The sequence below is a fragment of the Symphodus melops genome (genome assembly GCF_947650265.1).
Source record: "Symphodus melops genome assembly, chromosome: 5".
In the NCBI taxonomy this organism is placed as follows: domain Eukaryota; kingdom Metazoa; phylum Chordata; class Actinopteri; order Labriformes; family Labridae; genus Symphodus; species Symphodus melops.
In genome coordinates this window covers 20,643,918-20,661,031 of record NC_136695.1, presented here as the reverse complement: position 1 = coordinate 20,661,031, position 17,114 = coordinate 20,643,918, and the positions used below count along the sequence as shown (strand labels likewise).

Sequence of the window (17,114 nt, the reverse complement as noted above, 5' to 3'; positions counted from 1 at the left end):
CACTCAGGCTTGTCAAGTAATGAAGCCCGAAATGAAAACAAAACCAGTTTGAAGCAGATCATTACAAAACACCACTTCTTTATTCGACATTTGAAAATACATCTTAATCGACGTCTCTTAAAATACATCTTTATTAAGTTAATATAAATTGAACTCTTTAAAACGGTTCAGTTTTAGTTACGTCACATCAAGAAGGGATGGTTCGGAGATGCAGTACCCTGTTTACGAGTCCTGTGGAAAGTTTTTCTTTTCCAAACAAACACAAACGCAGCACCACGATGGGTTGAGCAGTCAGAGACACTCGCATGATTCTTAAGTCTGACAAATGACAAAATGTTAAGTGTTGTGCTTGAGTGAGAGAGACAGAGACATACTTTGGGTTGACACTACACTACGTCAGTATATCGTCCCATTAATGAGGTTGAACTGCAAAGACTCAAAGCGTAACTATAGCCCTGAGGATAAAAAAGGAAACAACATTATCACACTACTCTACATGAATGAGTGAAGTTTGAAAAGACAACTTGTATATTAACGACATGAGATGAATTACTGCAGGCATATGTACTGTAAACGGTAACACTGAGGTATTGTTCTTTTCAATGAGCAAGCCCTCCTCATATTTGCAGAATAAATATACTTTACCCATCTTACATACAGATTGGAAAACCAAAAAACAGGATGTGACAGAAATTGCATTTGCTTTTAAATTAACTGACACAGGGGCCAGTACTTGTCTTCAATTCCACATGAATGGAACGTATTCTTTATAAAAATATCTGGCCAATAAATAAGTACACTTCCTGTATGTTGTGTTGCATAGTGAGCTTTAGAAAAAAAAAAGAAAAAAAAAAAGAATCTGGCTACTCAGATCAAGGTGACTTAGCTTTGATTCAGCTTTGTGCAAGACTCATATTCACACAGGGCTGACGTCCAACACTTCGTCCGTGTGTTGACTCCTCCCTGACGTTCCAGACAGCTATGCAAGTCCTGCTGAGTGTGACGCTCAGTAGACCCAGCTGACTGGGACCCACTGTGGCTCTACAAATAATCGCTCCACCGCCTCCTGCAGTGTGTCAAAGGCCTTGTCTAGATTGTCGTTGACAATAGTGAGGTCAAAGAAGTGGCTGTACGCACGGCGGATCCGGGCGCTCTCGTCCACCGTCTTCTTTAAATCGTTCTCCTGAAAAAGACAAAAGAAACATTGGAGCGACAACCTTTCATCAGTAATGGCGACTGAAAGTTCAATCATTATGAACAGGACTTGTAAATTCTGTCATAACTTACTGTGAGTAGTTTGGTACTAAGTCCAGCATCAATCACAGCTTTGTGCATCGCTCTTAGTGTGTCCAGCTCAGGAGCGGCAATGAACACCACAAATGGCATAAACTCGGCAGTCTTCAACAGTTTCAGGGCCTGAGCAGTAGAGAGTAACGTCTCAGACAAAGCTTGCAGTAAAAACAAAGTATTCATACAGAGAGCATGTGCCTTTGACTAACCTGAGGATTGACGTCCAGGATGCAGGTCCGGCCTGCCTCCACTACTTCATGGATGGAGTCGATATTGGTGCCATAAAGGTTGCCGTCGAACTCACCGTGCTCCAGGTAGCGGCTCTTCTTGATGTCCATCTCCATCACTTCCCGCGTCACAAAACAGTAGTTCTGTCCGTCTCTCTCCTCTTCCCTTGGAGGGCGTGACGTGACTGGAAGCGCAACATAAGGACAGGTGGGTCACGTGACCACGTCAGGAAATCTACCTGATGTAAATGTAAAGACCTAAGCTTCCTCCCAACACTCACAGGGTACAGTGGTTCCATATCGCAGAGGGTTCACGACAATGAGTCTGTTCTTCAGGCTTCGCCTCCCAACTCCCTGAGCTCCAATCAGAATCAGCGTCTTCCTCTGAAAAGGCGGCATCTTAGCAACCTCCTCGTAGATCTGCAGCTCATAACGGTCAAATTCTGTTCAGGACAACAAATGCTGGATCAGTGCTATAAAGTCAGCAATAGACTGAGAACTTCACAGCAAATCTCCAGTAGGGAGAATCACTCGTATCAAGATCAATAAACACCTGCATTCTTGGAAGTGAGGTACATCATTTTTTTCTTCTTTTTCTTCGCAGTTCGAGTTCCACAGAGCATCCCTGAGAGAAAAAAAAAAGTTCAATAAAGTTACCACAAACTCGTGCTGAAAGAGAGAGTATCATGACCTGAAAATGACACACTGGGTACATCCCCAGTCTTTTAATACATCCCTCCCTTATTCCTTCACTTGGTTCTTAGTCCCTCCCACCAGAGATGCACGTCGAGGAGACAAAGAGGAAATACATTTTAAGTAGCGTCCTCTCTTCCCTGTTAAGACAGGCCGGTCTCTATTACAGTAAACAATAACACTTCCTACCAGGGTGCTTTTAACATCTTAGCTCAAGCACCTCGTTATACTCTGTGGAACACGCCTGAACATGGCGTGCTTGACCAGAGAGACACCATTCAAGAGACTTGAGAGGCAGCTCGAGTGTTTGTACTGACCTGTATCCGAAGTCTCCAAGTCTATTCTAACAAAAGCTTTCCTCTTCTCCTCCAAGAACTGGCTGGGGATGAGACCTGTGGCTCCACCAACAACTTTGCATGCCTGTGCAGAAATTAAAGTAAAAGAGAAATGCTGAGAGAAAATAAGTCATCAAACTTCGGGACAATGACACTTCAGGCCAGCTGAATGCTGCACATATCAGTGGATGAAGTGTACGACTCGGATGGTATAAAAGTCATTTGACCTTTCTACAGTGTAAACGAGAAAGCAGACAGGAACATGTTTGGGATCAGCAGGGATAACAGTTACTGGGTTGTTTTAATGATTTTAAATGTCCTCTTTTAATGTTTCTTTCTCTCCTTGTCATGATCAGCTTTTTGCTTTGACCAAACAGTTTTTTTTTTCTTGTTTTTTTTTTGTCTCAACACAAAACTTGCCTCCTCACCTGCCACCAGTTGGGGTCCTCCTTGTTTACTACATGAAGGATTTCTCCCTTGGAAAAGGCCAGGCCTGCGTCTTTACAGGGGATCAAGTTGTCTGTGGCTGGATTATAGTTGAAGTGAGGCTTCAGATAAATCTACAACAAAGAATGTAAACACCATTCTGGTTATTACACAGAGGCAAGACTTCAAACCTTCAACCCTTTTTAAAAATATGTGGTCACAACTTTCACCGATGAGATGACTTATCAACAAAACTAATACAGTAATGTGTCTGGGAGTTTCTGCAATATCCCAATAATATGATCATCATATCATCATGTCCATATTCTTTATATTCAACACGTGTGATATTGAAGCTTCCGTGTGACACGATCGCACAATGTTATTTTGTGTTTAGGACGTCCAGATGATTCTTTCACTGACTTGAGAGCTTGGAGGATGATTCAGTTAAAAACTTATAACATGTAACCCTCAAATGCACATAACCAAACAGCAGAATGAGATTCCTGGATCCAGCCCAGCACAAAGGTCAGAGTCTGACATAACCCTACAAGCTGCTCCTCGGGCCAGCTGCTGTGTGTGCCGGTTACTGTAAGAAGGAGTCTGTGTGTGTGTGTGTGTGTGTGTGTGTGTGTGTGTGTGTGTGTGTGTGTGTGTGTGTGTGTGGGGGGGGGGGGGGGGGGGGGGGTGTAGTGAATAGATTGGTGTATGTCCCAGATAGTGTGTGAAGTGTTATTAATAGAGCTTCCTTGGGCTCAATTTTCAGGAGGCTGGCATTCTGAGATCAAACAGGTCAGGCAGCTCTCAACCAATCCCTGGACTCCAAGCAGCATTATGCAAAGTTCAACTTGCACATTAACACATCCGGTTTTTCTTCATTTAAGATCTCATCCAAATTCAGAACTCGCCAGAATGTCCCAGTAGTCGATATTGTAAATGTTTTCTGAATTGAAAATATTCGTTTGAAGGTATCCTCCATGTCCTTACCCGTGGAGGTGTCGGCGTGTCCCTGTAGCTTGGCAGGACCTTGAGCGTGACACTCCCACTGCAGTCCCGCAGCAGTTCCTGGAGTTCAGTGGGGTTGCTGCCGACCTCCCGACCATTCACCTCGCGGATTATGTCCCCCGTGTGCAGCATGCCCTGCCTGTCAATTGAGCTGCCGTGCAAGATCCGTGCAATCACCATCTCCCCCTGCTCCACGCGAAACGTCACCCCCTGAAAACCGAGTAAGACTCGTTCATGAATTTACACTTCATAAATCAGAGCTCTGTATCACGTGGTTGTGGTGCATAGCTTACTCATGTCGAGCCACTATGTACAGTAATACAGAGTCCTCCTGTTCCAACAGATGGTGAATGGAAGAAGACAGTAACAACCTCAGTGGGCTCTGTGGTTAATATAAAATGCTAACTCACCAGAGGTTCCCCAGCCTTCTTCTGGATGCCAATCATCCTGACAGCATCAGCAGGCATGAGAGTACTCTTCAACATGGCATCACTGTTAACCGCAGCATGAGGCATTTCAAAGCACTTTGCTGCCACTTTGTCATGAGCCTCGATCAAAGACTGAAGTTAAAAAAAAAAGGGGGGGGGAGGAAAGAGAGATGGTTAAATACAGAAACAAATAACACAAAACCTGGTTTATAATCACTGTTCTTCAACACAAGTTAAAGCAAATTTCTAAAAAATAAAAAAAAATCTTTGTCAGACAACAATCTATTCATCATACTTAAATCTAACAGTAACTGATTGATTGATCACTGTGAAAGAGTGAAGACATAAATCACCTCACTGCACACCTTTACGACTGCACTCACAGATGAGTAACTGACATACAAAGAAGATACGTTACCCTCGCAGCCACATAAAAAGATTATGCATTGGTCAGAGACCACAAACTGCTCCAGCTATTGTGGATATTTACTGAAACACAAGCTGAAAAAGTACTCTCCCCCGAACTTTACCCACATAACTCAGCCTGCTATTGGCCAAAGAAAATACACCCCCCCCCCCCCCAGCTTGCAAGTGGTGGGGAACAGACAGGGTGAAAAGCAGAGCGACCTGACCTCCTGGTCTTCACAGAATATCAGGCATGGTTGTCGTAAAAAGTGTTCCCATCGGCTCTCAGTTGGGTAAATCAAAGTCCGACAGTCTATTCTAACAATGTCCTGTCTTTCACCTGATTGAACCCAGCACACTATTGCTAAACGAATGAATGGTCTCAGACACCTTAAAGTGAGGCTCCTGGAGGATTTTGGCGAGCTCTGCAGAGGCAGCGTCCTTTTGCGTCAGCTCACTGAGGGAGTCCAGGATCTCCGTGACGAGCTGCACGTTGTCATCCCGCACAGCCTGCAACTTCACTTCTTCAAGACGCTCGTGGGCCTACACGAGCAAATACAATTTTAAAACATCGATGTTGTCCAGCTGAAGAGTTGAACTGTATTAGCATCTTTAACACTGAGAAAAGATGTTGAGATTTGTGTTATTGTGATTTGTTTACACCTCACTGCAGGAGGTAACGAAAGCCGGTTTCACTTTTTTTTACTTGTTTTTTATTTTACTCGATTGATCACCTATCACCGGCTCTCAGAAGCAGTTAGAAAAAGCAACAGAGTCTGCTACATGCTGCTATAGTAATAATAATACTACTTTCCTTTATATCAATGCTGTGTTCAGGGGAATGACACAATCAACAGACGAGCGTAGAACATACGGGTGAACAGAAAACTTGATGCAGCTGCTTAATTAAGTGCATGGATATGATAGTTTATCCCATTGGCTCGAGTACAATTCTCCTGATTCTCTCCCGATGTGATCAGTCCTGAGGCAAGGAATGACTTTGAAGTGTTAAACGAAGCAACGTTGTCAGATAAATGATGTTAAATTATAATAGTTTGAAGTTTCTGTTTTATTACTGTCATACATTTCTATGACGTGACACCATGAGTTAAAACGTTTCAGTGTCAGAGTGCGTAGGTCACCGAACAAAGAGATGAAACAAAAAGCAAGACAAAGACTAATTCAATAAAATATCTCGTCTCTTTTTCAAAGCTTTTGAGACCAAATTAGCAAACCTAAACACATCGACCTTGAACGATCATTCCATATTGTGCGAGTGTGAAAGCACGATGTACGGGCGTCACTGTGAGCATTGAGAGAGTCGGTGGTACCTTGGCGAGGGAGCGGACGATAGGGCTCTCCATGATGCCTCGGAGGAAGATGAGGTCGATTTCTTTTGCTCCTGTGCCTGCTGGCAGGTCTTTCAGGTTGTCCAGTACTTGCTGCATGGCTGAGAGGTAAAAAAAAAATCCTGTCAAAGCTTGTGCCAAAAACACTTCCAATCACTCTGTTTTGACTTGGCCCAACATAACAAAGCAATGCTTTGTGCTTGTAGGGAATAATTGTTAGTCGTTAATTAAACTCAATACCAGCTAGTTCAAATCTTAAACAATCTGAGCCAAAGAAAGATTTAGGAGGAAAAAAACAAGAACAAAATAACTTGATTATAACAAGCCTTTGCATGGCCAGAGTATGAACAATAAAGAGACAGCCAATCAATGGGCCAATTCAGAGACAGCATCCATTATTTCTACTGCAGCAGCAACAAGTACACAGAGGCACAGGGGAATTGTTCAACCAACAGATCTGCCTTGTAAAGGCTTAGAGCAAACAGCAAGAAGCTAGAGCAAAACTCCCTGACGCAGTTTGATAAACCAGCCAGCTGGAAACTATAGAACTGAAACGACATGATCTTCATCTGTACATTTCAGTGATTATCGTTCCAGTCAGAATGGATTTATCATGCTTGATTTGTATCTGTTTTTTTTTTTTTATCATCAATTGATTTGTTTCAGAAGAATCGAGACTTTCATTTTCCCCAGAAAAAAAGCAGATGAAAGGGAGAAGTGACAGGACACTGAAAGAGAGGCTGCAGAATACCCACACTGAACTGGACCTTTCAAATGGTAATGAAAAATGTTTGGACAACACCACAACAGCTTCTGTGATAATAAGATAAGTGGTCACTGAATCTCTAATAGCTTACCTGTGCCAGACTTTGCGTTGGCCACAGTCATGTTTAAAATTCCTCAGCTCAGGGCGGTGAAAGTCTCTTAACACGATCAAAAGCCGCCCAACAGCCTGCTTACAGAAACCAGAACGACTGGAGGGCTGCAGAAGTTAGGAAACCCACACAAGTCAGCATACTACGAGCTAAGATCACCAAACTATGCTAGCCAAGTTTGGAAAATGAATCAAGCTAATACTTAGAAGCAAGAAATGCAGTATAAAGGCATGGGACAAAGATTAGCACAGAACACTTTTGTTTGTCTTCAGGTTTTATGCACGTGTTAGCACAGAGGGCTCTTATGAAATGAGGGGATGACAAAGAAGGCCATTGAGTGACAAAGGATGAGTCTCCCATCTTTCTGGCAAAAGGTTGTGCCAGCCACACACAACGGGAGGCCCGTCGGACTCAGTACAAACATGATCTCCAGACAAACAGCAAGTGGTGCGTAGGTGGACAAATAAGAAGTTGTTCTCTTTTTGAGTCGAGGCAGATGTCACATGTTTACTTTGAACTGTCGAAAAACGACAAATACAGCCATCACGACACATAGTCAACAGAGCTGATTTAATTTGACAAACCAAAATGGAACAAGAAAGGCTACACACACACAAAAACACACTCACCTACAAACTGTGTTCAAATCATCAGGTCAGCACTCCAAGACGGAGACCCACGTTTTTTACAGAAAAACTCATCTGGTACGTCCGGACTAAAGAGAACACATAAAAGGAAAAAACAATGTATTCTTCCCAACAGTCCCACGTAGTGATAGGAGCCGTTCATGGACGTAAGTAAGGCCTCTCTCTCTCTAACCCAATCTGCCTCTGGATCCTAGACATCTCGTGTTCATTCAGTTTTACTGTAGTGCTGCAATGACTAAAAATACTGGCCAAGTAAATCCCATGACCGCAGTCCATTTAAATAGACTCCTTACTACCACTAAGTCACACCTTTGGCTCAGATAGAGGGAGTCTGCAAAGCAATAATCAAAGGTTCTGATTTAAATAAGACTTCATCACTGGATTGCAATAAATGTTTGTTTTGTTGTCGTCATAAGCAGTTGTTATCGCTCAGTAGTTTTATCAAATACAGATTTCTTAATATGCAGAAAACTAGATGGTTTCTAGAAAGTAGTTATATATATATATATATATATATATATATATATATATATGGCTTACTTAACCTACTAAATAAGGCAAGGTCAAACGCTACCCAACTGCTTGCTTACAGAAACCAGAGCAACTGGAAAAACCCACTCAGTGTACAATTACCTGCTAAATTTATTTCTGTGAATTAAATAAAATTTGCACTATTTAAGGCCATTAACTATAATTCAAATCATCAGACCTCAAACGGGGCCAAGATTATTTTTTTTTAACACCCAAATCAATTATCAGACTGAGACGTGCTGTATCAGTCAGTCTATAAATGACAGCCTGTCACATGTGATGCTCCTGTGATGAGACACAATGAGGCCTAAAGGGCCATTACAAAGCTTTCATGTGCCAAAGTGAAAGTTGACAGCTTTATCATTTGTAAAACCAATTTTACACATTTCTCTAAACCCCCAGTTTTAGTTTCCGCAGTTATTTAAAGAAAGTAGCTCACGTTGAATTATGTGACACAGCTGAGCCAAAGGGACACACACACACACACACACACACACACACACACACACACGAGGAGCAGCAGGGTGATGGGGTAGCTAGGTGCTCATGGTGGCAGATAAACTACTAACTTTTTCTTCTTAATCCAAGTTTGTTAAACCACAATGAGGCAAACGATAAATTATTTCAGTCCAGATGTTTAAAGAAATTGGCTGTCAGAGTGCACGCGCATTGGGCGCGTGGCTAACATTGATCACTAGCCTCTGGTACCTTATTAGCTTCGTCATTAGCTTTTAGCGTCAATTCAAAACACTACGAGTTGCTTGAATATATGTAACGTATGTAGATATATGTTGTCACGTCGTGTTTTGCGTTAATTCCACCAGTGTTCATTCAATGCAAAGCGGGTGTTAGTCGTTTCTGTTTCGTAGTTCATTCGTTAGCGATGCTAATTATTGCTAACAATTACTGGTATGCGCTCACATGTATACACTGTAATGGTTTATGTCAGCCGGTGGATTCTGCTGACAAAACCTAACAATGAAGCTAGCAAATGAACACGGCTGAACCGCTTTGTAGAGGAAGAAGTGAGGTTAAAAAGTAAATTAAAGTCAAGTAGCTAACTGTATTGAATGTGGCTCAGGTTAGCTAACTAAAGCCAAGTAGAGGGTCCCATGATGGATCCGCTACCAAAGAGTCTTAATGAAAATAAATAAATGATATACTTTACCTTATTGTTTCAATAGCTCCCAGTCACGCCTTCATTGTTTCTCTCATTTCAAAAATCCTTTGTTGACTGATGACTTGCCCAATAGTAGAATATATTCTTCTGCATTTCCAATGTGCCTGCTCCCCTCAGCTCACCGTGCAGTACACACACACACACACACACACACACACACACACACACACACACACACACACACACACACACACACACACACACACACACACACACACACACACACACACACACACACACACACACACACACAGCCCACCCTCGTGTTGTAATGTGGAATGGTTTCATTTAGCATAGTTTCCCTAATAAGCCTAATGACCTTTAAATACAAATATAAAATATCTTTTGTATATTTGTGATATATTGATATATAAAGCACTGCTAGAATAGTGTTCCAGTAATAGCATATAATAGTTAGGATATATATAGTGTCTTCTCGCTCTAACAAAACATCCAATAAATATTTTAACTATTGTATGTGAAATAACATTAAACTTTAAATCTCTTAGGACACACTTACCCTATAGAAACGAAAGTACTGTTGATCTTCCTATTATAATGACCAGCAGTGATATTCCACACCCACATCTGGCTATACATAATTGTATTTGTCACATCCATCAGCTGCTGAGACTTCTCTGTACTAAACCAGTTTTCTAGCATGCATAGTTAAAAAATAAGCGGGTAGTAGCTTGGAGCAAGTGTTATAAAGGTTTTCCAAATTCCCATTTGACGTATCCAGGTCAGTTGATGGGATTAGAAAGTTAATCTGTTGAGAGTGGCTGCAGGTTAACATCGGTATAGGTTTTATGTGAACAGTAAAATAAATAAATAAAAACTATGAGTCACAGAAAGGATCGGATTTAATCTCCACCATATGGAAAATAAGTCGCAAACATGATTTTTCAGATGTTAATTTACCCAATTTGTGAAATGTATAAATGTTGTCTTTTTACCAATAGAGAGCGCTGTTACTCCATCATTGATAAATACTTTGAGCATGATGCGTAGATATCATAGACTGTAAAAATAAAGATATAAGTAACAGGTATTTGCCAAATTAAGCGAGTAAGACAGTGGGAATGCTCTGTAAAATTTTATATCACAGACTTAAGTGTTTGCATTACAGACATGCAATACCAATTCATTGAATTTCATTTACAAACACGGCAGCAGCTCTGATAAAGTCCACAGCTCCAGCAGCATCACCACAGTGGCAGCTCGTCATACCTACAAACAGAAGAAAGTCACATTTCCAGTCAAGATTGTTTTTTTGTTTGTTTGTTTTTTTGACAACCATTAAAACCATGTAAGTGTTTTACCATCCCCATTCAGATAACAGGGGAAGGCATATGTTATAACATCTTTCGATAACGCCTAATCAATAATAAACAGCAACCTTAAAAGAAACTTTTTTTCTGATAACGTTAAATGAAAATAATTGGACAATACTTGATAATTTTAGAGCTGTTGTGGTGAAGTACTTTAAAAGATTGACACTGTCTTCCAGAATCTTCTGCCTGTTTATTTATGCAATATAAAAAAGAGTTTCTGATTCTGATGCATCACCATATTACAAAAGATCTTAACATAAAACAAGATTTTATAAAAATAATAATAATAATAAAAAAATAATAAAAACTTTAATTTTAAAATATTTCACCTGACATAGGTTGATCCTGGGATACTCTCGTTGCTCTCTCTCATCAGCATATCTGAAAACACAATGTCTGGTGTGTTTCGTTTCCCGTACCTATAGGTGTAAAAGAGTCACAGCAGTGTGTCAGCGATTGTTCACAACAAGAACTATCAACATTTTCTCGACCAACATTAATGTATGAAAAGAAAAAAACTAACCTCTGTCTTGTAATGAGGTTGATGTAATGCCTTAGTGCAGAATAATATTTGGCGAGTTCCTCAGGTGGTGCACCTTCACGGGGACCTGCAGGCTTGGCTGGATATGCATTTATGCCAGAGTGAATACAAGCCAGCAGGCAGAGAGCCACAATCCCCAGCAACATCACTGAGCTCGAGGAAAACCTGGATCATCAACAAGCATCATAAAAATATGTTATCAACAGTCGGACAATGATAACAGCAGACATAGAAGCTCCACACTGGACTGATATTCCATCATTAAGATTTGAAAAAAAACAAACTTACATTATATCGAATCACAAATGCAGCCGCAGTCAGTTTATTCTCTGGTCAAGGCAACTCTGTTTAACGTCCTAACATTGGCTGAGCTTTATACAGCGTGCGTGGGATGGGGAGGGAGGGTGGTTCACTTTTAGGACACTCTGGAGAAATATCCACTGCCTCATTAGTCCAGTAATCCCTGAATGTCTCAGCGTGAAAACATACTCGATTAAAATATTTATTCTTTTTGATTTTTTTTGTTCTTGTCAGAGTTGTACACATTTTTAATACATTTAAAAAATACATTCAAGTTCATGTAGAAAGTTAACATGCATTTTTTCTTTAAATCCCAACAGATAGATGAGTGATTGCTGACTGTGAAAGCCTTATTAAATAAATGAGTGTGTTTTAATGATGCACTCACTTCTTTCCCGACACAATCTGGGCAACTCTAACATATTTAAACTTAATGTGAAAACAGCAGACCCTCATCAGGCATTGCAAGTTACACACCATCAGTTTTATTGAGACTTAATGCTGGTTGAGACACTAAAGTGAAATTCTAAATGAATCTCGGGTTGTCTCTACACTCAAAGTATGACACACACTTTCACATGAGGATTAAAGGAGCCTTTAAATTCTGTGTCATCCTCAAATTACTTGAATAGTAATGCCATCAAACATTTGTTACGGTAAGCAGTCATTAACAACAATTAAAATCAAAAAAGTTAAATGATGATTGTTGTGAATAAAAATGTATTGATTTTTCTTTCCTTTTTGCTTGTTTTTTTAATGCCCAACACTTGAAACACTTGCAATGACATGTAGTCGTCGAAACCATTTGGGCCAAACTACCAAGCCAAGCTGCAAATTACTCTGGACTGTAAAACTGGGCAGTGAAATTGCTCTAACTATATATTTTCAATTCCCGTTGATAGAGAGCGTGAACAGCTTTCAGGCCTTAAATGGTAAGTTGAGTTTAATGGCATCTATTTTCTCTGAAGAGCCCTCTTTCCTGAAATTTGACAGTAGATTGATGCTGTTGTTTCCTGTGACAGTCTGGCAAGAACTCCATTCCACAGCACAGCCTCTGCAGGGAAAGTGCACATAACTGGAAAACTTTAACACTGGATGCTAAATTTCATCCAGCATAAAGAGGTTTTCACATTAAAATGATTTCACCAGACAGCACAGATCAGGGTATTGTTCCCAAAGTAGTTTTTTAAATCACTTTACAGGAATTATTTAACATTTCTAGAGAGCTTGGCTACAAAACCATTACACCATACCTTTTTATATTCACAGTATTACTTTAGTTAGTTAGTTAGTTAGTTTATTGGTTGTCCCCTTAGGGAAATTCTTTTTCACAGTTCCTTAGGTTTTCATCATACAGATTCGGAAAAGGCTGTTTAGACAGAAACATACACATCAGACATTACACACATACAGTTTACAGTTAAACACCAATTTGGGGTACATGGGAGACATATCGTTGCATACATTAATCTGTGAGGTCTTTGCATTATAATAATACTTCATATGTATTTTTCAAAACAAAACAAAAAAACTGAATGTACTGTATGGATCCACTCCTGATTTGAAGACTTTAGTCACATACGCCTGCACAGTACTTTGTTGATAAATGAGGGCCAGGTGGATAAAGCACAGAGGCCTCACAGTGTCATGCCTGATAATGTTGAAGGGCTCTCTGGTGGAACTCGTCATACACCCCTTCCACCGAGAGAGCAACAGAGACTGCAGCCAAGTTCCGACCCACCTGCAGAAACTCTCACTGGAAACAACACAACCTAAACACTCGCTTCATTTACCCATTTTGAACCTCAATCTTCAACGCGTATAGAGACTTCTGAAGGTTTCAAGAAGCTCTGTTTTCTTTACAACATCCTCTGTCATAAAGTATATTCAAACCAACCCACCACAGAGGGTGAAATGGCTGAGCACATAATGGGAACATTAGCCACGCTAGCAACTCTGCAGTCGAACACTGAAGTAATTTCTTTCACTTTTTCCCCTCTAGAGCCATTTAGTCAATCCGATCACATCAGTTGCTTAGACTCAGAAGGTCTAAAGATTTAGAAAAGGATTTGATCTTTTCATCCAATGTTTTTTTTTTTATTCAAACATGAAGAACTATTATCCCAACATTACTATTGTAAAAATTATGTAATTTAGTTATTTAACAGTTTGTCTTTAGTGAAGTTGTAAATATGTGTCAATGCTGTTTAAATCCACGTCTTAAACGTGTTGGTCATTCTTCAGCTTTAGACTCAGGCAGCATCAGAATCACAAGGGGAAAATGAAATCTGCTCAGGCACCATGTAGGCATCTCCTGCTCCATTACTTTTTCACATTTAGGAAATGTTGTATCCAGCAGGACTTGAAACAATTCCATTAATATGAGTGGTCACTTGCTAAGATGATAGCAGGGTAAAATGCGTTTATGAGCTTTGTTCAATCTGAGCTTCTGTGACCGTGTTTGACTCTATCTTCAGGTTCTGACTCGAAATAAAAATAACAGGTTTTAATTATAATAGATCTGTTTCTATTTGATGTCACATCAGGTAGAAACCTGGTTGGTAGAAACTAGCCTAAGTAGAAAACTACAAATGTTAACAGTTTTATATTACCGGAGCAGGCTGCTCATCTTAAGGACTGGTACAGCACATGATCCTAGATGCTGTTTTATCTGCAATCTTTGTATAACACAAGTGCTGAACACCCACATGTTTTACAGATCAACTGAGCAATCTTTTAGCACATCTAAGTGCAGAGTGAGTCTATCTCATACCGTATACTTAGAGCAACAACTTGCCTTTTACCCAGATGGCGCAATTGACTGACAATAAGTGGAGTGGCCTGTTTCGATTACCCCCACATGATCATTTCAAAAGTACCAGCTCTTTACAAACAACTCAGTGAATGGGAACCTCAGGTAGAACATGAGAGAACGTGTACTTGCTACTACTAGAACTTTTTTCAACATATCTATCCAGGAAACTTTATATTGCTTGTCCACTGCATACTCAATTTAAAAATCATAGAAAAGGTGTCTGGTATTCAAACAAACCAAAAAGATTTAGGACCACTCTTTACCATAACTATTTTTGAGTTCTCACTTGGCAACTGGTGGTTTGGGGTTTTGAACAGGCGGACTAGACTGTACCTTTTAATACCTAATATATACAGTATATATCAGCCCCTGCCTAACCCCACTACCCAGACGACATAGACCCAGATCCAGCCCCACAGTCAGAGAACATTAGTGATGTGAAGGTTGAATCAGATTGTGTCACACTAGCTCACCTTGGGCTTGAGAATTCTCAGTTTACATTGCACACTGTCCCTCCATCGCACCTTTCTACATTTTGTATTCTTTATATTCAATAATATATTTCTGTATAATGATCTAATTCTATTAAAGTCCCATTTCAGCAGGAGTACTGCTGTTTTTGCACCAAAACAACTTAATGAAATCAATAATTTCAATATATTTGGTATTAAAATAATTTATTTTAACAATCAAAACATGACAACATAGATTAATCTTGACCCAGACGACAAAATGTGTTGTTTTAGTCCAGAGATTTCTTTTCTCCTTAAACATTTCCTTTCAAAAGGTGAAGCAAAGAAGTTATTTCTGTGACAGACAGAAAAATGAATTGTCCCGTGTTTTCACTTTGTGACCTCTGCATCATAAATGAAGTCCTCTGGTAGTGTCTCAGCAGGGAAGCTCTTCAGCTGCTCGTCATAGTTGCGGAGAGTCCAGAGTTTCTCCAACTCGTACACATCTCTACTCTCAGGTAGCATGAAGTGACAGACCATGTTCCCTGAGACAGAAAGAAAAGGAAATTGAACACAATGAGCAACTCTATAGGGAATATAAACTCACATCAACTGTTTGAATTAAAGAACAAATGAGTTTAATATACCAAAGTCAATACAAATCCAGTCGTCTGCATTCTTTCCTTCAATCTTGACATTTGGCTCCCCTTCTTTCCTCAAAAATTTGTACTGAAAGAAAAACCATTTTGTCAGTTCTCAAAAGCATTGACCATATAAACATGTAACAATAATAAAATCCATGTAATTTACCACTTTAATGGCATACAGTGCCATGGCACGAAGGTGTCTCGCTGATAGGCCGCTGACAACAATAAAATGCTCTGTGTATTTGATATGCTCCGGTACTCTGATCACACAGATGTCCACTGCATTTTCCTGACGAAGGAGGGACACCAGCACATCGAGAGAGAAGGTCTCGGGAGAGGCTGAAGAACAAAAAAGAGAAACATTTTATCAATAATATTCTGGAAATAAATGAGGCTTTTATAGTCTCACTGCATGTTAGCAACATACAACTGGAATGCAGGGTAGCTAACTTTTGACATGATAAATATTTCTTATCAACTGCTTTATTAGTTTGTTATAGAAATTAAAATGTGCAAAAGCAAAGAAAATGAGGTCACAAATACTAAATCTAAAATAATTAGTCAATCTATTCTACATCTTTTGTGTTCATCAATTAAATGTGTTTTCAGTTATAATTTGCTCTGACTGGAGCAAAGTGAGAATCTGCTGCTTTTCTTGCATGGATTTTTTTTTTTTTTTTTTTAACAGGTTTTGGACTTTTAGAGGAAGTCTTATTTTGCAGCCTCAACAATCCAGGGTTTATTATTATTTGAATTTTAGTTGATGCATTTGATTTTTCTTCCCCCCCCCCCCCCCCCCCCCCCCCCCCCCCCCACACACACACACACACACACACACACACACACACACACACACACACACACACACGATCCAGTTATAACTTTACTGAAACGTAGAGAAGAATTCAGTCAATCTAATTTTAAGAGATACAAGAAAGTGCCAATGTTTAAAATGATTTTGTTTGTGCAAGTCAGGCAGAAAATCTATCCCTATTTAAAGCATTAAAAAACTATGAAAAATATCTTTACGTTTAACATACTACTATCTGGATTCTTTATTTATTTTAAAATTAGGATAATAATGAAATGACATAACACGTTCATAGCTCAGTTACTTACTTTGTCTGTGGTCTCTTTCTAACTCAGCTGACTCCTCTTGTAACAGAACAGAGCTCTTAATCGACCTGTTTTCACTGCACATGTCTGAGATCAATCTTTGTGTGTCCAGGTTAAGTTTAAAAACATGAAGCTGACGCTGACATGAGGAGAAACATGGTGTAAGTCGTCGAGGTAGTGAAGTAAAGCTCCTACAAACAGTCTGCGCCAGCATGGCGTTACCTTTCAAAGCTGAGAGCATTAGTTTGTTTGAGCGACTAAGAATACTCATAATTGTATGTTTAAAAAACGTGCAAATCTCACGATAAATCACTTCCTCAAGTACGCAGAGCTGTAAACAGGAAGTGAATTTCGCCCTTGGCATTTGATTGGTTCATACTGCTTCTTCGCTGGTTTGGGGAATAAAACATTTGATGAGGCCCCTAAGGGTATTGATCTCAGATCTGAGGCGGCTGATTGCAAATCCGTTCAGTTTACAAGATTAGAGGTTGCAGTGTTGTTAAGACTTATCCTTATCC

The 17,114-nt window shown here is 39.9% G+C and overlaps 2 protein-coding genes across 7 annotated transcripts; both read right to left on the bottom strand.

Annotated features, from left to right (window-relative positions):
• Positions 1–61: 61 nt before the first annotated feature.
• On the bottom strand, positions 62–9,988 carry LOC306824767 (protein PALS2-like). 6 transcript variants are annotated; one of them, XM_079345107.1, is made up of 14 exons: positions 9,912–9,988; positions 7,663–7,748; positions 7,016–7,140; positions 6,141–6,259; positions 5,200–5,352; positions 4,387–4,536; positions 3,959–4,186; positions 2,974–3,105; positions 2,528–2,630; positions 2,071–2,142; positions 1,799–1,960; positions 1,500–1,702; positions 1,288–1,416; positions 62–1,183 (listed from the first exon to the last, which is right to left on the bottom strand). In XM_079345107.1, the coding sequence occupies exons 3-14, from the start codon at positions 7,044–7,046 to the stop codon at positions 1,007–1,009; spliced, it is 1,659 nt and encodes a 552-aa protein (XP_079201233.1). In that variant the 5' UTR covers positions 7,047–7,140; positions 7,663–7,748; positions 9,912–9,988; the 3' UTR covers positions 62–1,006. The 6 variants fall into 6 exon arrangements, with proteins under 6 accessions (XP_079201233.1, XP_079201232.1, XP_079201231.1 ...); XM_079345106.1 differs by lacking the exon at positions 9,912–9,988 and adding an exon at positions 9,380–9,627 and having other exon boundaries at positions 7,016–7,132; XM_079345105.1 differs by lacking the exon at positions 9,912–9,988 and adding an exon at positions 9,380–9,626.
• A 5,128-nt stretch (positions 9,989–15,116) lies between these two features.
• On the bottom strand, positions 15,117–16,910 carry malsu1 (mitochondrial assembly of ribosomal large subunit 1). Its single transcript, XM_079344574.1, has 4 exons — positions 16,600–16,910; positions 15,644–15,819; positions 15,481–15,562; positions 15,117–15,378 (listed from the first exon to the last, which is right to left on the bottom strand). The coding sequence occupies exons 1-4, from the start codon at positions 16,865–16,867 to the stop codon at positions 15,224–15,226; spliced, it is 681 nt and encodes a 226-aa protein (XP_079200700.1). The 5' UTR covers positions 16,868–16,910; the 3' UTR covers positions 15,117–15,223.
• Positions 16,911–17,114: the final 204 nt, after the last annotated feature.